This window comes from Hirundo rustica, chromosome 6, assembly GCF_015227805.2.
Source record: "Hirundo rustica isolate bHirRus1 chromosome 6, bHirRus1.pri.v3, whole genome shotgun sequence".
NCBI classification, from domain to species: Eukaryota; Metazoa; Chordata; class Aves; order Passeriformes; family Hirundinidae; genus Hirundo; species Hirundo rustica.
In genome coordinates, this window is record NC_053455.1 from 5,372,618 (window position 1) to 5,398,065 (window position 25,448).

The window sequence follows — 25,448 nt, forward strand, 5'->3', positions numbered from 1 at the left end:
GGGAAATGGTCCCGAGGGTAAGTCCTGATGTGTCAGAAATGAAGGGATTTCACCCTGAACACACATTTTGCTCAAGCAACACATCCCAAGCACAGACCAGACACCCTTGGCCTCTACACCACACCCTTCTTCTGGTGGGGTTTGTTGTTTTTTTTTTTTTTTAATCAACATGAATTAGGAATGAAACTGAGGGCAACAGAATCCTGGAGTCTATAATTTTAGGCTGCTCACCAGGTATTTGCCTGTGTCAGAGCAGCAGCTCAACCTCGCATGTGTCTCAGTTCTTGTAAGCTTAAAAATTCAGTCTGTGGGAGTTTGGCATGAAACAGGTGTGTTCAGAAAGAGATTTTTACTTAGTCAAGTGTGTCATCAGCTCCATAGGTCTGTCAAGTTACAGGATGACAAAGACATAACAAAACAAAAAAAAAGCTGGTGTTTGCAGTCATGCACGATGAAAAGTTTCTCAGCCTTAGCACGAGTACAGCAGGCTTTTGTACACGCTCATCCTTACTTCTTCTTCCTTGAATAAGAGGCATCAGCGTCCTGGAGGGAGAGGACATTAAATCAGCTTTCTGCTGTGTTAAAAACAACACTGGGAGTGAAAGACTTCCAAACAGCTTGTGCCTATGGGCAGGTACATGGTGAAATCACAAAGTTTTAAGCTGCATGTGTCCTTACTTTCATATTTCCTGTCCTTGCAATACTTTAAGGTGTACCAAAAGAATAAATAGCATCTACCAGGGAGCACTGCAGGAACAGAACACGGCCCTGCACAGCAGGGCTCTGAGTGTGAGCGAGGAGCGACGCAATCCCAACGCCCCCACAGCGGCAGAGAACACCAGCAGAGCGAAACAAGCAGGCAGGGGCGAGAGAGGGGCACGCTGCACACTCACAATTCCACTCTTGAAGTTCTGTATCCTCCTCTTGCCCATCTTGTTCATGAGCCACCAGGCCCAGGTGGGCGCGTACTGCCACAGGTAGCACACGGCCAGGTAGGGGTGGTCGCTGATCCAGGCCTCCTTCACGTCGTTGGCCACGCTCACCAGGGTGAGGCGGGCGCAGCGGTCTGTGGGCATCTTGTGGGACTGGTCCCCGCTGTTCTCGATGGACTGAGGGGGGGAAAAGCAGGGAGGGGTTAGAACTGGATACCTGGGAGTGACAGGGGGAGGAAAAGGGCCACGCTCTGTGTGACAGACACACTCCTCACAGTTTTCCCACAAGAACTCGCCCAGAGACTGGGGCAGGGGAACCCATCCCTCACTATCCTCTGGTTTTCAGTGTGGGAACACTTTCCACCTTCCTTTGGCTCAAATAAAGTGCCATTTTAATTAATGCCTCTATTGATGGGTCAAAGGTTTAAAAACATGGATCTCCAAGCTCTGTCCTGCTTCAGCAGGGCTTCCACTTGATGGGAATTATTGAACAAGTTTCCCCATCTGCAGCTCTGAGGAATGGGAACTCCCCAGTTCACAGCTGTGCCTGCCCCATTCTACACTACAAGTTACTCAAGTAGCCAAGTTAGTAGGTGAGGTCACATTCCCCATTAACTTAAATATTCCTGCCAGTTCTCTCCATCTCGACCAAGAGAAAAGCAGCCAGCTGCTTTGGAGCAGAGACATCAACCTGAGGTCTTATCTCTGTGTATCACGTAGTGAACGTAAACCACAGCCCTGTGAACTTGTGCACATTTCACTCCAGCAACAACAGGCAATCTGTCCTTCTGTTTCACAGGGCAAAAGCAGTTCTGGTCTAGATTTGCTCCTCCTCCCTGGTCTTCTGCCACACCGAAATCTGAGGAATGTGTTTTGCAACTTTCACCATTGTTCAAAAAGTACATCTTTTCTTTCACGCAAGTCAGAAGTTTTGCAACACAAAAATCATTCCAGAACTCGATTCAACAATGAGATCCCCGCCTGCCCCTCACTGGTGGGTCATCCTGAGCATCAAACCGATTGAATTTAGGGCAGACTACAGTTTGATGTACCACAGTAGCAATTTTTGCCCGCTGCTTTGTCAGACAGCCCTTACTAAAAGCCATTGTGCAGTTGGAAGGTTTTGCTTTTCCTCCTGGAACAATCCCTAACAGGAAAGGAATGCGCAGCTCGTGTCAGCTGAGCCGGGGCTGTGCCAGCAGCAGCGTCACCCACCAGGGCACAGCGTGACCAGGGCAAACAAAACCCTACCTGTGCAGCAAGGACAGCACTCCCCAGGCAGAGCTGTGTCCAGAAAATCCTGGCTTTCCCCCCCCAAAACTGCAGCACAGTGGCTGTACAGTACGTTCTACTAGACTTGGGTTGTTTGTGTTGGAAGAGAGAAGGAATAGCAAAATTGCCAAACTCAAGTTTCATTTGGTAACGCCAAGAATTACAAGAGGATACAGAGTTCTGCAGCACTCAAAGCATTTCTTGGTAAGAAGACGAGGCTAGCGTTTGCAAGGAGGACAAAACCAGACAGAAGTACGCCACAAAAGCATCCCTTGGCCCCACAGCAAAAGTTGGGCTTGTCACAACAGAAGTGAGTCCTTACCTTTGCAAGATTCTCAGTAAAGACATTTTGGATGATCTGGGACTGTACAGGCCCTGGGCAGATCTGGATAATGCTTATCTCAGGGTAGTCAGTCAGCTCAGTCCGCAGAGAATTAAAGAACCCCTAGAAGACACAAATATAGTGAAATCTTCCTTCCCCATGGTTTTTTGCAAGGTTTAGCTGATGACACCTTTTCATATAAATTTATACTGTAAAGAAAAACAAGATTCCACTACAAGCAATTCCTACTACTTTCTTTGACTTTTCACAATCAATAGCTAATTCAGCATTTTACCTGCAGTTACAACCATTGATACATAAACCAGTGAGGAAACCTATCCTCATCTTGCCAAATACACAATAATTTCTCTAACCTGCAGCCAGTTTCTGCTGTCCCTGTACTGAGGACAAGCCTTGCTGTTTGGCAGTGGAAATGCCACCAATCCTAAGAATTGCAGTATCATGGAAATTACCTTTTGCAGGTCAGTTGCTGTTTGGGGTGACAATAAAGAGTTGTCATGGTTTCTATGAAGTAAGTGGCACTGGTCTATGTAAGAAAAGGAGGAAAATTTTCAGCATAGCAGAGTCAAAAATGCACCCTGACACTTCAGGGGGTTAATTTGCAGCTCTGAATTTGCTATGGAGTTTGAAATTGGCATCCACATAAATACAAATCTTATTTCAGCTCAGGAATATGCTACCAGTGTATCCAAGTTAAACCAAAATTACGAAAATTGAGAGTACTTCTTTTCTTTGAGCTAAGTGGTTACAAGGTTTTCTGAATCTCTGTGGCAATCCACATTTAGACAGCCACTATTATGGGAAACATGGCCAATTGAGAAGAGTGCATTCCACCAAAGCTGCTGGCTAAGCACTGTGGAGCATGATTTAGCCAACGCCCCAACCTGTCTTATCTCTGACCTGGCTACCAACAGCCGTCTGTATCTATTCCAACACGTAATTTTGTGTCACAACAGAGACACAGAGTGAGCACAGGCTGATAAACTCCCACTGTAGTAAGGTTTTATCACTTTACTCCCATCCAGCTTGGGAGGAGGGCTGGCTGACCCAGAGCCCTTCCCTGAGCTGCAGCACAGGCTAAAAGCAGTCAGGTGTGGGCCCGTGGTGACACAGAACCAGCAGCTGGGACACCAAAGTTCAGCAAGGAGCAGCACACTCTGACCAAGAACAGGGGTCCCCAATGTCCCAGTTGCTGGTGGCTAATTCCAATTTATGGATTCCAGGCAGGCTTTGAAGTTCGCTTCCCTAACAACACCGAGCATGAACTCAAAGTCGTGAGTACCTGCAGGCCCCAGATATGGGGCCAGATCTTCACAGCAAGTGAGCAAAGCCTGGAGAGGACTGAGTTCTAACACTGAACACTCATTTCCCCAGAAATCTGCTCCTGGACACCTGGTTTAAAAAGCCAGGCCCTGCCCTGGCTCCTCCACCCTCGTGTGCACAAACAGGGCTGTGTTTTATCCATCACTCCAGGCTAGTGCTACATCCCAGCCTGCACTTTCCTCATCCCCTTCCCTCCCTGAGAAGCCCTGAGCCCACTTCTGTCAGAAAAGCCCCAAACCCCCAGGGTGTGCAGTCCTGTCACAAAGGTGGTGCTGTCAGTCCAGCTGAGGATAAAATCACACATTAAAGGACACCTGGACCCCACTTGCCCACCACTCCCTGTCCATTTGAGGTGAGGAACAGACCTGGCTCCCACTTTGCCTGAAGGGAACACACTCAAGATGCACTTCCAGGAGGTGGAAGGGCGCGTGTCTGGGAATGCTGTCATAGACGGGAAGCCAGAGCACAGCTCAGTCACTTCTGACAAAGCTCCTACACCTGCTCAGATGCTGGGAGGCTCCTGGGGTCCAAGCTGTACCTAAAAGTGGGCACCTGCACAAAGGCACACAGCAGCAGGCAGCCCTATAGGCACTGTCAAAGCCAGGGTGATTCCATTAAAGGCTGCATGGCCTGTAAACATGAAATGCAGGTAGCCAGAGATGCAGCGAGCTCCTGTTCCTGCTCTGCAGCTGCTCTGTTGTGCCACATCCTTCCCTCATGCTGCAGCTCCAAGATTTACACCAGAGAAGAGGCACAGCCTTCACCAGCAACACAGGAGGGCCAGGACACTCACTCACCCTAAATCCTGGCTGTTACACACTGCCAAGGGCCTCCTGAAAACCAGAATCTTACATAAACTCACTCCCCTCTGGAGGCTCTGTGTACAGTGTGCACATGTTTTCTAATTCCAGCACTTATCCTTGATATTCAAAGATAGCCGGTATGAAATTCCTCTACTTCCTCCCAGAACAGGAGCTTTAAATTCCTCAGCAAGAAAAGTGTTTTCTCTTATTGAAATTCAGACAGGGACAGACCCAGATTTGGGAGCAGTGAAGGAACTCCAGTGCAAGAGGAAGAACCTGAATGTTTCCACCAAGCCCAGACTGAAGCCAGCTCTGACATCCAGGCAGAGTGTGTGGGACAGGAACTTCTTTCAGCCACCTCTGGGTCTTCCCAGCCTAGTGACCAAATCCTGGAAAATGCTGTACAAGGCAACCCTGACAGAAATACTCAGAAATTCCATTAACGACCAGATGCTGAACAAAGAAAGGAGCTGTTGCTGCTCAATCCATGTGCTTCTTAGGCAGGTTCCTGATGAAGGAACATTTTGAAGGCCACCATTCCTGATCCACTCCCTATGCCACTGATTAGATGAGTTACAACTGGGTGAATGGCACATGATCTCCCTGAGCATCATCCCTCCAGGAGGGAAACTGCACCAGGCAGATGCAGACTGCCATGGGCTTGACTCACGCTCTTACAGCACTCCCAGCACTGAAATAAAGGGTAATTTCATCACTAGAACGTTGTTGTGAAGAATTCCAGTTGGCATGAATCAAAGCATGATTGTTTCAAGAACAGATTCTAATCCAAGGCAGAATTCCTTCCTTCCTCCTACAACAGCAATTTAAAGAGATTAAAAAAAAAAAAAAAAAAAACGAAAAAAACCCAAACCTCAAAAGCAAAAGGAAGAAAGGAAGAACTTTTTCAAAAAAAGGTGTAATTAAGTTTGCAGCATAAAGCGTGTCAGTTGTGATAGACTCCAAGGCATGAATTAAAAAAAAACCAAAACAAGCCAAAACCCACAACAGATGAATCCATGTCAGATGGGCTCACATGTTTAATAACTGGTGGCCAAAACAAACGCTTCAAGAAGATCTCAGAATACAGGTGGATACATGCTGGGAAATCTGAACAGGAAAAGCACCTCTTTTTGCTTTGGCTTATTTTTCCCCTCCCCTCTTCCGGTCTCTGTTTGTTCTTGGTCACCATCAGAAATGGGCTATGGGGTAATCTGAGGAGGGCTGTCATCCCTACAGAACTCCTTTATCTGAACTGCACTGGTGAAGTTTGTTATTTCAAAAAAAGCTTTCCCTAGTTTTGGGGGCTTCATGCCTCCATCTAGCCATAACTCCAGACCGATCAAAGACTCTTAGGCAGAGTATTTCCAAAATCAATATTGCAAGTCCTGCTTCAACACCTGCAATCAGTGTTTGTAGAATTACTGTGAAAGAAGCAAGGAAGGAGGTTTGGAGTCTGGCCTGGTTATTGAGCAGAGGTAGAAAGTAATAAAGATAGAAGCAGTTCAGTCAGCTGATTTTAATTAATTTTAGCAAACCATCTCTTCAAAGCTTTGTCTGTGCTCTCAATCTTAACACGAACTTCAGAAGTCTGGGTATTTTTAAAGCAACATGTGAATTCCTTGTGCTCTGCAATTAATTAGCCATGCTTAGCCCAACTGCACCACACCCAAGGATAATTCAACCGAAAGAACATTTAATAAATAAAGGAGCATGAAGGGAAATCAGGCTTTGCTCATTGCATTCTTCCAGTTTAAATCTACCAGGCTTAAGCCAAAGGCTGGCCTGTAATGGGCAATTCCAGCATTGCCACTCCAACAAAGAGCAGCAGATCTCTCCCCATCACTTACTGAATTTTTTTTTTAGCAGAGATCTGTCACCGTATTTTATACCTTCACCTTTTCAAGAGGCTTTGCACTGTCAACCATTGTTACATTTTTGTTGTTGCTGGTCAAATTGTCAAAAAAGATATTGATCCCTTGGCTTAAGCAGTTGTTTGTTCTGTTCATGTGCTGAAATGCAGCATGGAGTAAGAAGATGCCAGTTTTTAAACCATCACTGAGCACATATGAAGTTTGTTTAACTGAGATCAAAATGTACATTAGCAGGAGGCCAAACAGTGGTGAAAGACAAATATGCCCAAACAAATTTACTAGTTAAACAAGAGATTCCTCAAATGACACAGGCAGAAACTTTTCTGAGCTCCTCTTTTGTGTTTTTCTACTCAAGTGACGCTGCTTTCAAAAGCTTTTTCCAGGCAATGTTGAGTGCTAAGTGTTAGGCAGAAGATAACTTCCTATGGCACTGTGAGCTGCCAGTTCTTCACACCACAGAAAAGACACAGAACTCTTGGGAAGAATCGTTCAGCTGTTCCCAGATGGATCAGGAATTCTCCTTTCTCTGACTAGTCTGCCTTACCACTCACTGTTCTCACCTCACTGTCATAAAGATTTCCTCAAGTCTTAAAACTTTCACCGGTGACTCTTTCTCCCTAAATGAATTGAAAGCATTAGGGCTCTATATGCAACAGAATAATCCTCTCATAGAGGTACTCCCTCATCTGAAGGCCAGAGGCTGACGTTTTGTGTTTCACACTGGAATTTAATCATGCAGTGGTTAGAGCCAACAGCGCTGGCACTCGAATTCCAGTCAGGAAAAAAAAAAAAACAACAAAAAAAAAATCTACAGTGGGAGCCATTTCACATTTCAGAGCAAATTAATTCCAAAGGACTTTCAATACCTGAGGATGTTGCACATGCTGCGTGAAATTTCAGGTGAGACTTGTGTTTTCTGCGCAGAACAAAGCCCTCTGCTCCAGCACTGGTACTGGTGCCCTTAATTAACTTGATTAACTTCCAGCCTGTAACTCACCTGCAGGGCGTGCTTGCTGGCACAGTAGCCGGTGGCAAGGGGAGCTCCCATGATGCCCATCACGCTGCTCACGGTGACAATCTTCCCTTTCTTCCTCTGCACCATGTGGTTCAGGACATACTTGGTCAGCGAGATGGTGCCCAGGTAGTTGAGCTCAATGATGGCATTGTAGACGTCCAGGTTCGTGTCCACGAACAAGGAGCGCTGCGAGCGCCCGCCATTGTTGACCAAAACGTCGATCTCGGGAAAGATACAAAGATAAATTCAACATAAACGCGGTTTCCTTTAATGTTTGTGCTTCCTCAGGCAATTCAGCGAGTGTTTAGTCCTCGGGAAGGATCAGTGATTATCTGTTTGTTGCTGAAAACCAGGAGCAAGCAAAAGAAGGGATAAAAATCCAGGTACTTTTTGGCAAGTTTAATAGTGAAACTGAAGGAAGATGTAGACACTGCTGAATTTATCGTACAGTAAAATAGAAGTGAAGTATGAACATAAATGCAGGTCTAGGAGACCAAGAAAAAAAAGAAGTTTAACCCCAGAAGCACATCTCACCTTGCCAAAATGCTTGAGCACACTGTTGGTTGCAGCTTCGTGAGAGGATCTGTCAGTCAAGTCGAGACGTAGAACAAGGATATCATTTTCACTCAGACTGCTAATCTCTAAAAAACAACCATAAAGGGAATGGGAGCTGATAAGATTCCCAACGTCAGAACTGTGGGAAATAAAACGTGCTTTTAAACACCACATTTTTCACAAAAAAGACATCAAGAAACCATAACATCAAGTTGGAAATAAAATGCTTGCTTTGTTTCCATTTTGACCCCCACGTAGAATCTATTTTTAATCTGGTCCAACCAAGTGTTCTTCTCATTATTTTTTGTATGTGAAAAGCCTGACTTTATTAAACAGGCTTTGTAGCACAACATGGAAGTTTCACTTCTCCAAATAAATTACAAGAGCAAGTAGTAAAATCCAACTGAAACTTTTCACAGAGGGATTCAGAAGCACATGGGGAGCCCTGACACTTTGCTTGGATGTCAACAGGTCAAGCACATTTATTCCTGAAAACACAACATACATACCTGCATATCTACGAGGTAAAATCTATAGAAGCTGAATTATTGGGGGCCTTTTGGGAGGAGATAAAAGGCTTTTGTTTAACTGACAGCTTTTAACATATCCATGTCCTGAAATAAAAGTCAGCTGCCATCAAGTTCCAGCCTCTTTGTCATGTTTTTCCCCCACTGTCTCTTCAGAACAACTGACCTTTTCCATAGAAGGCATTTCTCGAGCAGTGATTTGTTACCCTGGGGTTTTGGGGCAGATGACTCACAAAAACAAAATCTTCAACATTTCAAGCTTCTGTTATACTCCACCTCACAAGAATTTTTATATTATTATATATTAGTTTGTTAGTGCTATTTTTTTTTTCCTACATGAATTCCTAGGCACATCTAAGTGTGGCTGCTCCCCTTTAAGTAGCTGCCCTCTTCAGAGAGCCTCAGGCTTTGACTTTTTAATTACTCCTTCTTGCAAATACAGGGAAAGTTGAACTTTGTCTTAACGGTGATCTAAAGAGGTTACTTAAACCCACGAGTTGCCTCTGTTCAAAGGTCATTAGCATTTAAGCCACTGGTTAAAATAAACCCAACTGCCTGGTTTAATGTTAGCAGTATTTCCATTTATTGCTCCCTCCAACCCCTCCATGTGCATTTTCTCCTCCATTTCTTCCAGAAATACAGCAGTAAAATGTAGTTTAAGCTGCCCTCTCAGGGACACACCTCTACCTCGTGCTGCCTGAAGCAATTTGCACAGCTGAAACCTGTTGGGTGTGGATGTTTCTGTCATGGGTTAGCAAGACCACAGGCTCAGCCCAGCCGTGAAAGCTGCACAGGGGAGAAAGGAAAGAGCAGAGAAGAGACACAGACTGCTGGTAAGGAAAGAAGCGCTCTTCTATGAGATGTAAGAAACGTCTGACATCAGGAAATTTTAAACCAGAAACCTTGTCCAGGATTTCCACCCTCCACAGCACTCAAACTGTGCATCTCCGGCAGCTTCCTTAGCTCTTTTCACTTCAGGCACACCTCACAGACAGCTTTTATGAAAACCAAGCATTCCTCCACCCTTTTCTTAACTCCTTCTCCCATTCACTGTCCCATTGTTTTTCTGGTTGATGACCAGCACTGTGTAGAAGGCACATTTATGTCCCAACTCATACACCGTGTTCCTCATTGCTTTCACTAATAAACCCTAATGTTCCACTGCCCCTTTTGCCTGCTACCAGAGTGATGCCTTCAAGGGAACAATTATGATATCCAGAAAAAGCATTTGGTCCCAAGTGGGAGACCTTAGTTTAAAGTTCATTGCTTGGGTTTCAGATCGACCCTTTTCAATACACGTTAATCTCAGGTAGCAGTTTCACGTAACGTGATTAACACTATAGCTCAGTGTCGTATTTTCCAGCTCTTCTGCATTTCCCCTTCTGTCTTTTATGTCTCCCTTGTATAAATGCCCTCCAGCAGAGGTTGAGCTTTCAGCAAAGGCTGATCAACACGACCTCCTGGGGTCCATTTCAACCTCAATTACTGTATAATTCTTGAACTTATAGATTGACTGTCACTCATTTGGCCTATCCATAATTAAATCATATTTGACCTTTGCCAAGCCAAGAAACATCCCCTCACCGCTTTTTATTTCTTTTTAGGGCTTCTGAGAGAAAACAACCTCCAACATTTCTGACAAGAGAAAGAGTGGTTGGGGGAAATAGAAAAGCCTCTTGCAGGAGCTGAGTGAGTTATACAAGTTGTTTTCTCTCCCTCCTGCCCAAGTGCAGTGCAGTGTTGAGTTGGCATATGCATGACTCAACAGGGATTACCTTTCCCTCTCTCTCCCTCTCAGCTTTTAGCAGTGCAGAATGCACAAACCTGTACCACCGGGTTTGAAGAAGATATATGTGCTTGTTTCTGACACAATCCAGTTGCTGCTGTGTTCAACCTCTACAGCAGCATGTTGCAGCACGTGAGCTCCAATTATGCCCCATAAATCAGCCAAATTTAAACTGATGTTGCACATGGCTGCTCAGACTTCATCCACCCCGTGCTACACAAAGCTTACAGGACAGCCTTGAACCCAGGTGCCAAGAGAACACATGCAGGTGGAAGCAGGGACAGGCCACCCAGGAAGCACAGGGACCCACTGGACAAGCACAGAGAGATGGAATCAGGAAGATCAATGCCCAGGTGGAGTTGAAACTGAAATTTCCACTGGAGTTGAGGAACGTGAAAGGCAGCAAAGGCTTCATAGATACAGCAGCAACAAAGGGGAGGCCAGACAGAGTGAGCTCACTTCTGGGCAGGGATGGTGAGGAAGAAATTATGAAATGCACAGAGAAACACGAGGTACTTAATGCCTTCTTTGCCCCAGCCTTCTCTGGCAAGATCTCCTCTCAGGTCTCCCCACTACCAGAGTCAGACAAATTAGGGACAAAACGCACGTACAAGCAGGGCAACATACGCACCCATGATTGACAAGAGCTGACCAATATCACTCCTTTTTGGAATTTTCTTCTAAACAGAGCAGCTCCCCAGGGACAGCAAGAAAACAAACATCACAAAGCCTAACCCCAGTCCTTGGGAAAATTAGGTGGCAATTTCTCCTGAAAGCAATTTCCAAGTAAGTGGAGGACAAGAAGGTGTGTAGGAAAAGCCACCACGGATTTAGCACAGCTATATAGTGCCTGACCAACTCAATTGCTTTTTGTGATCAGCTGTGGCATCCCTCCACGATCAATATGCTTGAATATCTTCATTAATGACCCAGATGATGGGAAAAACTACAGACTTTCATAAAATTTTAATTTAACATCAAGTTCTGAGGAGCAGTCCTGCTGCAGGGCTGGGCTGCCATGCAGAGGCACCTTAGCAAGCTCTAAGAACAGCCTGACAAACCTGATTAAGCTCAATAAATCAAAATGCAGATTTTCCACACCTGGGACAGGATATTGCTCTGCAGTACTGCCGGCCAACATCCAGAGGGTCAGATCTCCAAACAAGACCTGGATCCTGATGGAAGGACAGCAGCAGGCTGAGTGCAAGCCAGCAACTGGCTCTGGCCACGACAAATGCTAATGGGCTGCGCTGATAAAAGCACACTGAGGGAAAAGTGATTTTTAAGAGCTTCCACACAGCATTCTAAGACTGCACCTAGAGCACCGTGTCTAATTTTGGGCCCCCTAGTTCAAAGCAAGTACTGATAAACTGGAGATGGTGGAGCATAGGGTCACTAATTTGGCTGGGAGGGCTGGCACACGAAACAGTCCAGGAAAGGGGTGGAATTTTTACACAGCCTTGAGAAGCAAAGGGTAAGAGTGGAAGTGACTCCAGTTACTACCTTCCACGACTTAGAAGCTGGCTGTAGGAAACGTGAACTATCACAGAATCACAGAACAGTTTAGGTTGGAAGGGACCTTAAATATCACCTCATTCTAAACCCCTGCCATGGAGAGGGACACTCTCCACCAGCCCAGATTGCTCAAAGCCTTGTCCACCCTGGCCTTGGGTGCTTCCAGGGATGGGGCAGCCACAGATACTTTGGGTAACCTCTTCCAGGGCCTCACCAGCAAGAATTTCTTCCAAATATCTAATCCAAACCCGGCTTCTGTCAGTTTAAACCCATTCCCTCTTGTCATGTCACTTCCTGTCCTGGTTGTTTCTGTGTTACTGAAAAGTTTCTGCAATGGTTTTAATTCATTTAACCAGTCAGAAACACCAATTAATGTAGTGGTTTCACATTCACCAGATTCTGGTTACCAAATTTAGTGTAGTGGTCCTAGTGTTTATTTCTTTTTGTGGGAGAAAGATTAGGAGAAAAGCAAAGCAGGCTCAAGCTTAATAAAACTATTCGTTTATTTTTTTAACACACACTAAAAGAATGGAAAAAGAAAGTTGGGTAAAAAAACTAAAACAAAACAGAATGAAACTCCCAAAACATTCTTCCCTCCCTGTACAAACTGTTCACTTTCCTACAAAACAACAGAAAGAGACAAAACTTGAGATTTTCAGTCAGTTTCACCATCTGAAAATAGTCATTCACCAATCTTTAGGAGAAGAGTCTCTCTTAGAGTCATGGATCCCAATGACAACCAAGAACAGTTCCCCAGTTCCCTCCCTGCTATATTCCTGCCAATCAGACTTCCACTCAAAGCAAAGTTCAGTAGCAAATATTTGCAAAGCACAGGGCTTTCATAAGCTACATAAGACTTCCAAGGCTGTGTACGGCACAGCTCAGGCATTCACAGGGCCACTGAAAGTTGGCAGCGGCAGAAATCATCTCAGGTGAATCAACGCTCTTGGTCCACATTACTTGAAATAATAATTCTGAATATTCCTTAGCACATCACACAAGCGTTTCCTGAAAATGCCTAGCCAGGACTGCAGCTGCTGCCAGCCTGTCTCGTGTTATCAATTTTGCAATCACAACAAACAGCCACGGACGCAGATGGCGTTGCAGCCCAGCGCTGACCATTGCGCCACACAGCACCGGGATTTTGTCACCATGGCCATTTAACCACACTGTCACCACACGTCCCGTGCCTCTTTTTAAACATCCACCTCTTCAAGTGACTGCTTTTTAGAGCCCTCAGAAAATAAAACTAAGGAGTTCTGCATTTTTGAAAGTTCCTGGAAAGCTTTTCTGAGAAGGCTGCTGCAACTTTCAGCTTTCTAGACATGTTTAGGTGCTAATCCAAGAAAAACATCTGATTATTCCCCAGCACACATTCCAAGTAGACTGTGGACATTCTGTCAACGTTGCTAAGACTGAACTCTTGGTGCGATAACACATTCCACATAAAATACTTCATCCTGAGCTACAGAGGATAAATAGTCTGAAAAAAGGCATAACATTAATCATGTTCAAACCCTCTATCTATCAGTGTGATTAAATGCCTATTCCTCTAGCTGCCAAGCCAGAAAACAGGAGGAATGAAGCCAGATTACTGAGTCATCAGGCATATGAAAGCTAACTGGAAGATAACTGGAATAGTTAAAAATTTTGCTTCACAATTTTTCCTCATGATTACAGGAGATCCTCTTTCTTCCACATTCGCAGAACAACTTTTTTTAAACATCTTTATTAGTCTACTTTCTGAAAAACTAAGTCAGTTGTTGTCTCTCTGCCTGTCTCTTTCTTCAGTGCACAAACCTGAAGATAGAGTATTTCTTACCAGCAAGCAGCTATGTGGTTTGATTCATTACAGGGTGATACCCCTGGCATTGTTTCCTCCATTCCCCACAGTATTTATTCTATTTCTTAATCTCACAAGAGCACTTGCAACTGATACTGAGATTTTTGGGTGACAGTGGCTGATGTAGGAAGTTGAAATGTATGTCTACACAAAGGCTTCTCACTCATAAAAAGAAGATACCAGCGCTGTATAAAGTTGAGTTTCATCATTGAATTTATTCTTGTGATACGTGTGTCAGTGCTCCTGTGGCAATTCCAGCCCAGCCAGGGTAGAACTTCTTGCATGAAGTGCTAAGTTGTACTTACGAAGGCATTTCTTTTTCACTCTCTGCAGCTCATCCTCCCTTCTGGCAGAGATGGCAAGCAAGGCTCCCAGCTTTGCCAGCTGGTAAGTCAATTCTTCTCCGATGCCACTTGAGGCTCCTGTCACCCAGACAACCTTGCCACGCAGTTCATGTTCTATCAAAAGAATCAAGACAGCAGTTCACACATTGCCAATGCTAGGATAAGCACCTAACTCACTGCAGGGGTGTAATCTGGTACTGTTTTTTAAGAATTATGCTCATTTTGGGGGGGTATTACAAAATCCTGACTTTATTTTTCAGTCACATGCAGTTGTGAAATGGTCCATAGTTGCTCTGTTGCCATTTGAACTTTGTTCCAAGGCTAATCTGAATAAACACGGGTTATTTACCTGATGGAAAAAATCTGATTGCATTTCTGCAGGCCATCCACACATAACAATTCCACTAACCTCATCAAAAACAGCTTCAGAGGAAAAGGGAGAAAAGAATTCTTGGAACGGACAGGAAACAGTTACTGTATTGCAAATACAAACAAAAGCCTAAGCAAACTTTTCCAAATAATGTTTCATCCCCCAAAATGTTCCAGAGTAATTGCTGACTGAGCAAAATTCTCTGAACAAAGACAGCTCATCACAAAAACCCAAATGGGTGCTCATCCACTCTGTTTTGTATCTGATGCAGGTTAGCTCCTGCACTGGCCAGGGCACAGTACACAGAGTTCCCAAGGTGTAAATTCATGTGTGGATTCCCCAGCTCCTGCCCTGACACGCTTTTTTAATCTGCAGTAAAATTAAGAGCATCTTGCTCCGTTTACTCCTCTGCTGATAATGCCTGTTCCCACTTGTCCACAACCATTCCCACTCCGTGGTACACCTGGGCACTGGGAAAAGCCTTAGCTTTCCAGACATATATCCAAAATCAAATACCACAGATAGCTGAAAAAAAATCACTCCATTAATTCCAGAATTTGATGTAGGGATGAAAGTTCACAAATATCAGAGCACTTTCCAGAAGGAATCGTTGCCTGACACGTGTCTGTGTTCCTCAAGTCAGCCATAAGTGAATACCAGTCTTGAGGAAAACCTGACTCACTCAGAGCCCTGCTGACAGGAGCTCTTCCCTCTGTTTCTCAAGTTTGTGCATTCCAGCATCTAGCCAACCAAGAAAGATTTCTTGGCATAATTCAAATATCAGAGCCAAATGCAGTTCCTGAGACTTAAAGCCAGTTCCATACTGAAAAGGGTCAGAGTAGCATTTTTCATCTCACTGAAATTTAGCCACTAATTTCATTTAGAAAAAATGCTGCTTTTTCACTGTGGCTGGCACTGCTTTTACTTCCTGCTCTCTCCAGTGATCAGTTCCTGGTTCTTTCCATGCTGTGTTTCAAATTTCTACTTTTGGAGTTTTAATGACACAAATACCACAAAGAGACAAGCACCAAAACACTTTTCAAACAAAAGCAGCGAGCACTCAAGACTGACTATCAGAGCTCAGCTTGACTTTGCGGGGCTGGCAGTAAGTATTATTTGTCTTTTCTTAAGCTGACTGCATTTCAGCCCAAAAAAATCCCTCCTAAACCTAGGCTTTTGTGGCTTGGGGTTGTTTGGAGTTTTTTTGTTTCTAAAAACACTAACAAGAGCAACAGGAGTCACTTCCCAAAGGAGAGGCGTATTCTAAGGTTATGAACTACGGAGGTGGAAAGAAACATTGAAGTCATAGGAATATCCACTGTGTTTATTGTTAGAACAAATGGCTGCTGTCTATAAAGCTTGCTCACACCCTTTCCCTACAGTTTTATTCCAATATATTCCCAATGTATTGAATTAAACACAATAAACACGGGGGTTTGCCACTCCTACTACATTTTTTTCCTGCAGAAAACCCAAGCAGACAAACACTACACGAACGAAACAACACATGGAGGTAATTTCAACCCTGCTTACCACACTCCTTCCTCTTGCTACTGAAAACAAATCCGCTTCCTCCTACCACTTAGTTTCCCTGTTCCCAACCTGTCCTGGGCAGCTTCACAGCAGTTATTCAGGATCTTGTTCTGTGAACAGAATAATTAACTGAGATAAGGAAAGTTTTCCCACCGATTCCCCAGAGCCGACCTTTACCAAGCACTGAGCTACTGAGAGTCAACACAATGGGAAGCCTCAAATGCTGGGGCAGAACGAGTATCAAACCATCAGCTTTGCCCCAGAATAAATTCCTGCTGTTGCTGGAAATAAGTTTAAAAATTAACTGTGCCAAATTAAAAAATAAAAGTGGATTATGCCATTACTAACCATTAACTACAGTGCTACAAGGCATAACAGATGAGAGGTTAAACTGACTAGCACTGCAAGTAACCCAAAAAGTCATTTTGTAGTTCTACTTAGAGTTTTTTCCAACATTTTATAGCTCTTATAGCACAAGGTTGCCATGTCATTTCTTTCAGGAAAAATATTAGAAGTGGGGAAGCTTAAACCAGAACATCTATTCCAGAGCCCTATAGAATCATACCATTATTCCTATATTTAACAGCAGGGTTTTCATACACAGAAGGTTCCCCCTTAGCTTGATGTTAAGCTGTCTGTGAAAAGCACAGGGTTTAGGGTGACTTCTGCGCACCCAGCAAAACACAACACAGAAGGAACGGCACCCAGCACCCAAAAACCCTTCTCTCCTGAGCACACACATATTCAGAGGATGGGAAGCAATCCAGCACCTGCCAATGAATAAATCAAATTTCCCTATAGAAGTGAATCACTGAACTGGAACCAGTCTTATCTATATTAAGGCCTTTCTTTGTAATTAGAGTTTGTAGCACAAGAAACACAGGAGATCAGTCCACTTTCTGCTAAATACTTTCATCTCCAGCTTCAACACCCATAATAACGTTGTAGAAGTGATAACACAATATAATGGCTGCAAAAGTAATAGCTCTAATAACACTTTAAATTAAAAATTAAGGGACCCACACATTATTCACCTAGGCACCCTATAATACAGTTACAATATGGGGAGAAGGAAAAAACAGACATTATTTAAGGAAACATATTTTCTAGTGTTTGCCCCTTCTGTTTTCCTACTTGTTTTGCTGAATGGTACCATTTCAGTTACATATTTTACTTCATTACAAGCACTGGGGGCAAAGGGGAGGTGGCCAAAACACAGCTCACCTCTTATGTTTATGAATTTTTGCCTGATTCTTCTTGTATTACATGTTAAAACAACTCCATCACAAAATTACTACACTGGTCTTTGCATGTGAATTTTTAGAGACTACTTAAAGGGTTTCCAGGCCTTCAGTAATTCTGAAGGCTACATTCAAGTAACACTTTGTCTTACCCAAGAGAGCTCCTACATCTTGATGTGTGTTGCACATAGATCCCTCAGGACAAAACTTCAATTCTGTTTGTATTAGTCAAGATTTATCTCACTTTTCTGCCCTGATTCTTTCCATGCTCTTTAACAAGTCCACACACTAAGATTTTTTTGCAGTTTTCTTACAGCAAGGGAACTTTCTTTCAAAACTTCAGGCTGAGTACCCAAACAGCCAAAGGAGATTGTTCACACTGATTTAAATGTAGTATTTTTTAGATCTTTATTACTTGTGCTAGACCAACTAATGGAGAAGAGAAAAGGATGCACAATTGCAGGAAGCTTCTACTGAGAGCAAGAGACAAGGATGTCTCAAGTTTGTCCTACTCTTCTCTCCCGCCATTCCTAACACCAAACTTCACCTGCACCACCATCCCCTAAGGAATCATGGCCCCAAGCTCAATCCACCAGTTCTGACCCACCTTCATTTGACACAGTCCCTTTCTCCCTATCTCAACCCAACAGCCCTTTTCAATTTCCACATGGAATATCTTAAAGTGTCTTTCATCCCACCTTCTGTCTGAGCAGCTTCTGCCCCCAGTCTCCAATTCCACCTAAAGCACCTGCAGCCAGCAGATCACAGCGGCCACAGATCACCCCAGCAAGCTAAACTAAGGGGGGACATTCACATATCTGTGCCTCTTCTGACCAAAAGCCTCTATTAAGCAAACAAAACCTATGTTTTCTAAAGATCTTTGTCCAGAAACAGGGAGAACTGCGGTCAGAATAGAAAGTTCCACACCAGCAAGAACTGAAAGTGCCTGTGTGACAGTATTTCATTGAGCTTTTGTCCCCCAGTGCCCAGGGCAGCGCCTTGCAGAGATGCAGCGTACAGCAACAGCATCGTGTGCCGGGGCTGGTCCCTGGAGCCGTTCAGGGCACAATCCACGGAACAGGAAACCCAGCTAGCCCCAGCATTAATCAAACCCGTGTTTACTTCACCGTAAACACTTTCGACAACCCCGTGAACGCAGTATCTGCTCGAAGATGTCAGAACAGGCTGGAGCAGCAGCCTACAAAGCCACTCGGGCCAGGCACCCCGGCCCCTTCCCGAGCCTTCCTTCCACACTGTCCCCGTGCCCAGCGCCTGCCAGGACCGGGAACCGGCCCAGAAACTCTGCAAAACAAAGAGTTCCGGGCCAGGACCGGGAACCTGCCCAGAAACTCTGCAAAACAAAGCGTTTTGCAGAGCCGGCCCAGGGCACAGCCCCGCGAAAGCGGCTTCTTGGGAGCCGCTCTGCCGGCACGAGGGGCACCGGGCGCCTTTCCCAGGTAAAGGGCAGGTAAATTCCACTTTCGGGCGATGCTTACGGATATGCCGATGCCACCAGCACCCCTGCTCTCCCCGCCACCCTCTTTGCGGAGCGCCCCGCGCCCGCCCCCGGCGCCCCCGCGTTTCCCGTGGCGGGGCTGCTGGCGGGCGGCATTACCTGGCTTCTTCCCCCACCTCTCGGCCCAGAGCAGCGTGAGGTCCCCGTCGGCCCTGAGCCAGCGCAGCAGCTGCACCAGCAGCGCCAGGAGAGCCCCTCCCGCCAGCGCCAGGCACAGCGCGCACCCCCAGGCCATGGCCGCCGCTCCGCCACCCACCCGCACGGCGCCCCTTTATCGGGAGCCGCCCCCGCTGCCCGCAGCCAGCGCCGGCCTCCTCCCCGCCTCCCGCCTGCCTTCCCTTCCCTTCCCTCGATCCAGCCCCGTCCCCTCCCTTCCCCGCCGCGCTCCGCTCCTCCCAAGGCTGCGGCGATAAGCGCGGGGGCTGTGGGGCAGAGGCCGAGCGTGCGGCCGCGGGTGAAGGTCGGCTCCTGCCGGCCGAGCGCCGTTTCCCCCCCTCGCCGCGGCCCCGGGGCTGCCCGGCCTCTCCCCGCTGCAAAGAGCGCTGCCCATCGCACGTCCCGGGCGGCGGGACCGCGGCCAGCGCTTGGCTCCGCTGCGCAGAGACCAAAGGGGTGCTCAGAGAACAAAAACCAGCGCCCGTTTTCCTGGAGAGCCTCTCGCGGCTGTCCAACGAGACGCCGGCGATTCCTTTTCCACTCTGGAGCTCTCCGAGGGTTTCCAGCCCAGCTGCAGCCGCCCCCGGCCCCTGTGACAGGTCACAGATATTCCCGGCCAGGTTCCTGCAGGAATGCTGCCCTTGGATGTGGCTCCTGCATCTCCCGCCTGTGAAGCAAACTCAGTTCTCACATGTACCCACTCTGGCCAACGTTTCAGACCTTTGGCTCCAAAATTCGTGGTGGTGGATGCCCACAAGTGCTGAAAACGGCAGGCACTACAGCATTTCTGGTCATCACATCACTCATCTACAGTTCTTGACGACAGATTTATTAGTGCTTATGTGCAGGGGTGAAAAACTCTGTCCTTACTTCTTTGATGTACCAAAGTATTTCACGAGAGGAGGCACAGATGCAAAAGGAGGCTGGAGAGGGACTTTTTACAATGATATACAGTGATAGGACAAGTGGGAACGGCCTCAAGCTAAAGGAGGGTAGGTTAGAATTTGGTATCAGGAGGAAATTCTTCCCTGTGAGGATGGGGAGGCCCTGGCACAGGGTGCCCAGAGAAGCTGTGGATGCCCCATTCCTGGCAGTGTTCCAGGCCAGGCTGGGTGGGGCTTGGAACAACCTGGGATAGTGGAAGATGTCCCTGCCCATGGTATCAGGGTTGGAACAAGAGGAGCTTTGAGGTCCCTTTCAACCCAAACTGTTCTATGATTCTGTAATTCCTGGCTCCTAACCAGACATGACACAAATGCATTCAGAGCTTATGTGGGACAGGACATACATTCTGTTCCCAAAATCTCACAGGCTCAGGCCCCTGATCTGTCAGCAGATGCAGCACAGGATGGCTCTTTACCACACACAACTGCTCGGTCTGTTCCAGCTCCACCAGTGAGCAAAGAATTCATGAATCACCTCCTGAATTACCATAAAGTCTGCATCAAATCTTTTTGAGGCAAAACACAGCCATTGTCTACCTTTGAACCTTTGGGCTCTTACTGATTTTTCAGCATATCAGTCCAAACCTAATCTGTATGACATGGGAAAGGTGACAGAAAATAAAAATACACCATCAACATACTTTGTTTCTGTAAATAGCCCCAGTCATCAACCATGTCCAAACTAATAATTGTAAATTAAATGGCTGTGGTAGTTCAGAATAGAAACAGACCTCTTGCGGTAGTTCAGGCCTCTGAAGGTTATAAAGGAAGTCACAGAACTGTGACCATTCACAGTTACAGTTATGGGTAACACTATTCTTTATATTCTTCTGTTTTTTCCTGTTTTACTGAGTTGAGAACTATTTATCTTGTGTTAATGCAATGCACAGTGCAATGAAACCCCGATGTCATAGAAAATATAAATAATATAAATAAATAGCAAGTAATTTAAAGTGTTTTCTGGATCTCACTTCCTCCTTGTGCTAAATACAGGGGGTGCACACACACAATCGTGGAGCTTTGCGCCACAACACACCCAAACAGGCAGTATAAAGTTGGAAAAGGATGTGAACTGCAGCTGCACAGTGTATTCCCAATGAGGGTTTTCCCAGCTATCCCCAAACACATGGGAATGCAGCAGCTGGCGCTGAGCACAAAAGAGGTGAGTAGGAGAAACTCACAAGCATCTTGTGATGAAGTTCCAGCACCTTCCAATTGGTTAGTGGTGAGAATTTATCATATTAACTCTGTGTTTCAACCCTTCTTTTACAACAAAACTGAGTAAAATATATTTCTCTTGTTTAAAAAAAAAGAAAGAAAAAAAAAAAAAGGTTAAGTCAGGCAGTTTTTGTGCTTTTGTACACCTGCACAGTCTCCTTCACTGGTGAGCTTTCATGTCCTGCCCTGAGAGAGGCATGAAGATCCTGCTTGGTGTCAACCTGAGCTTGGGAAGGAGAGCACTCGGAAAATTTCAAACGTCCTTTACAAGGTAATGTCCATTCTTGCTGTTTTACAACTTATAAAAAGTAAATACACTCATCTCGTTGGTATTCTTTTAATGATTGGTAAACACACTTAAGGAATTTTCCATTCAAGTCTGTTCTATGATTTCTGAAAGGATCACATCATAATGGAGCCCTTGGACTTGACAAACATCTTAGTTTCCAAGGAAGACCAAAAAAAAATTCTCATTATATTGCCTGATCTTAGTTTCCACATGAGAAGTTAATTTTCAGTTTCTGAAGAGGCCACCACTGCTAACGGCTTTTAAAAGTCAACCAAAGTCAACCTGAACATCGGCAGCATGAATGACAGCTCTGCTGCACTTTGCCCTGTGGCTGAAGCAGATGGCACTTTGGAGTTCAGCAAACATCCTGGTATCTGTACAATGTGCTCAACTGCAGCTGTGAAGTGCAGGAGCCAATGTAAAGCTGGAGTGCAAGGCTCTGAAAACAAAATCACAAGCAGTTACTGATGTGGGAGGTCACAGTCTTGCTCCTCACCCTCCGTGAGCCTTGCTGAGGTGCTGTGTCGGTGGCAGCAGATAACAGGTCAATTAAACTCGGCACATAATATGATAACGAGCCTTATTCTCAAGAGCCACACAAATTATATTGATACACTTAGTGTAAATAAAAGCACGATAAGCTGCCTTCTGTCTCTACAGCAATACGGCATATTTGATTGGATTGCTCTTTCTGTATTTTTTTTTTTCTCCAGCTGTGCAGTATTGAAGAGACTTTGTGCAGAAGTAGAACTGGGGGATGCTTGAAGGACTGAGAGCTTTCCTGCAGAGAAAGACTTGAGGATATTGATGGGTAAAAAATTGGACGTGAGCCAGCAATGTGATCCTGCAGCCCACATTTTCCGCCTCTACTCTGCGTTGGTGAGACCTCAGCTGAAGGTCTGTGTCCTGGTACGGATTTCTGGAGTGGACCTGTTGGAGGAGTTCAGAGGAAGGCCATGAAAATGGTCAGTGGGCTGGGGCATCTCTCCTGAGCCAAAAAGCTGAGAGTTGCAGTTGTTCACCTGAGAGAAGAGAAGCCTCCATGGAGACTTTATTGTGGACTTTTAATATATAAAGGGACTTATAGGAAACACTAAGGTTACAAAAGATGTAGTGACAAGAGGCAATAGTTTTAAACTGAAAGAGGATAGGGTTAGATTAGCTGTTAAGAAGAAATTCCTCCTTGTGAGGATGGTGAGGTTGCCCAGAGAAGCTGTGGCTGCCTCATCCCTGAAAGTGTCCAAGGCCAGGTTGGATGGGGTTTGGGGCAACCTGAGAAAGTGGAAGGTTTCCCTGTCCATGGCAGGGCGTTGAAACTAGATAAGCTTTATGGTTCCTTCCAGCCCAGACCATTCTGTGATTCTATAAAATGAGTAAATTTGCACAGATTTATGGGTGAAGTGCTTCCTCTTGGAATGTTCACAAGGTGGACCTCGCATGACTTGCTGCCAGCCCTGCCAATAATACTGTGACACCATGGGTGTGAGTATTTTCCACAGTGCTGTGATGCAATTTCTTTGATCCACATTAGAGCGAATAAAGCTCCAGAGCAATTATCTGACATTATTTCAGTGTCTGTGTAAAACATAGATTTGAAAAACTCTCCTACTTCACTCAATTATTTATGAGAGTACAATAACACTAAAATGAACAGCAGTAAGTAGAGCACCGTCTTCCTCTGTTTTCTCTTTCACCATGAGCAAAACAGTACTTTATAAGGAGAAAAGCTCTTTGCTTTGTTTAGGAAAACAAAACTTCAGGGAGAATCTGTCATAAAATGAATGGAAGCGAAGATGTTTCCATCCTACCTGCTTCAGAATGTTATCTGTGCTGTATGGTTTAGTGGTGCCTGAAGAGGAGACAAACAAACACACATCCAGGTAAAGACAGTCCCATGCAAATGTAACAGAGTGCCAAAAATACTTCTTACATACACCTGTCTGATCAGACAATGGATATGTACGTTCCTTCTATTGATTTTATTTTTATACCTTGTTTAACCACAAATTACTCTTTCAGAAAATGTCATCTCTTTTGTAATAGCATTTACTGAAAACCTAAAATTGTATCCTAGGTGCGAAGCATCCATTTGAGCCCTTTAAATGTTGCAATCATTATGATCTGATGTTGATTAGAGGTACAATTCCACTGACACTACGCCAGTGAAATTTTTCCTCTTGCTTACAAACAGCACAAGCTCCTCTGCTCCCTGCATCCAAGTTACCTTCTTGAGTTCAAGTCTCTGAGGTTTTCAGCACTTAAGCCTCTGCATTCCTATCTCCCCTAATTGCCTCTCATTTCAGCTTTTAGCAGCATGTTGTTCCACCTTCATGTTTTTTCACACATAGCCCTTTCGGCCTGCTGCCTTTCTCAGGCAGTTTAGAGATCTGAAGAAAATAACTCCCATCTCTTCTTCCTTCAAATCTTTCCCTAATTTTGCTTATGACTGGCATCCATTTCATTTCACTTTGCTTAGTTAAACTTTTGTGTGTGAGCTCTCATCAATTTAGAACTTGAAGTCTAATTCTAATTATCATAGAATCATAGAATGGTTTGGGTTGGAAAGGACCTTGAAGATCATCCAGCTCCAACCCCTCTGCCATGGACTGGGACACCTTCCACTATCCCAGGCTGCTCCAAGCCCCATCCAGCCTAGCTTGGAAGACCTCCAGGGATGGACCAGCCACAGCTTCTCTGGGTAACCTGTGTCAGGGTCTCACCACCCTCACAGTGAAGAATTTCTTCCTAAATTCTAACCTAACCTAACCCCAGTCATTTTAAAGCCATTCCCCTTTATCCTGTAACTCCTCCCCTTGTCCAAAGTTCCTCTCCAGCTCTCTTGGAATCTCTTTAGGCACTGGAAGGTGCTCCAAGGACTCCCTGAAGCCTTCCCTTCTCCAGGCTGAACAATTAGGACTAGACGAAATACTGTGTCTTCTATCCATCTGTAAAACAGTAAATACAGCTGTGAGACACTGTTTTATCATTGAACACAGCCTGTTCCCAAGCAGTAAACTGGAGACATTGCACTTTTTTTGCCAGAGTAAGCTGCATTTGTCCCAGTCAGTCAAACAGGGCCAGGGTGTGGAGTTGTACACTGGCATCTGATCATCCATACTTTCAATGGGTCACTGAAGTTCCTGATATGGCTTTGCACACAGCCCCAGCAATGTGGGGCATGTCTGAGGGACATCAGCTACACAGACCAGGTCAATCCAGTCGATCTCAGAACTAGAAAGCTCAAAGATTGCTTTACTTGCTAGCAAATATGCAGAAAAAGTGATTACATGAGTCTTTGCAACTGTTAAGTGAAGTGTAACTGAGTAAATCATTCTCTCCTCCTCTCCCTTCCTTACACCTCACTATCTGCTCCTTTGGAAAAAAAAAAAAAAATAGAAAAAATATATAGCAAAATGTCTTATAACAACAGAGCATCACAGAAAAATACAAAATAGCAATATAAAATACACAGGGGTAAGACGATGCTTATTCAGACAGCCAGGGCAAAAATAGGAGCATCTTCAGGCACAGAAGATGATTCCTGCTTGTTGGTCAGTGACTTTTTGTGGCATACCCCAGTCAGGATTTCCTCAGTATAACAAACAAGAGCCATTTTCTACCTGGTACCTTGTGTGACATTTGTGTTTGAAGCAGTAAAACTGTGCAGTAAAACTCTGCAGCCACCTGCATCTCCACTTGGCCCTGCCCTTCTTCCCAGCTTCACATCCATGACTTTTTAATTTGATTGTAAACTGCTTGGCTTTGGGTTTTGTTTGCAAAGTGCTCTGTGAGCATTCACTGACACCTGCATTAACTGTATTTGTTTAAAAGAGGCTTTACATTACTTTCAAAGGACAATTTTTTTCTGTTTGCCTCCAGACAAAGAACTCCTGCACATCAAGTCTCCCCTCCCCAGCCGAACCGGATATTTTATTGTGATTGAAATGATCCAGATGTGTCCTTCACATAACAGTGAACTCTAGTCAGGTCTTCCTGAGACCTGCACATTCCTCCAGACAACTCTATTTTGACATCTCTTCCTGTTTATTGAC

General features: G+C 45.1%; 1 protein-coding gene and 1 long non-coding RNA gene across 2 annotated transcripts; one reads left to right on the top strand and one right to left on the bottom strand.

The window, feature by feature from the left end:
• Positions 1-332: 332 nt before the first annotated feature.
• Positions 333-19,024, bottom strand: DHRS7 (dehydrogenase/reductase 7). Its single transcript, XM_040068653.2, has 7 exons — positions 18,889-19,024; positions 14,091-14,243; positions 8,094-8,200; positions 7,542-7,781; positions 2,527-2,649; positions 894-1,109; positions 333-543 (listed from the first exon to the last, which is right to left on the bottom strand). Exons 1-7 carry the CDS (start codon positions 19,022-19,024, stop codon positions 508-510), a joined length of 1,011 nt encoding a protein of 336 aa, XP_039924587.1. The 3' UTR covers positions 333-507.
• On the top strand, positions 18,666-22,651 carry LOC120754731 (uncharacterized). The gene is made up of 3 exons (XR_005701537.2): positions 18,666-18,730; positions 21,262-21,378; positions 22,110-22,651. It is a non-coding gene; the product is annotated as an uncharacterized LOC120754731 (long non-coding RNA).
• Positions 22,652-25,448: the final 2,797 nt, after the last annotated feature.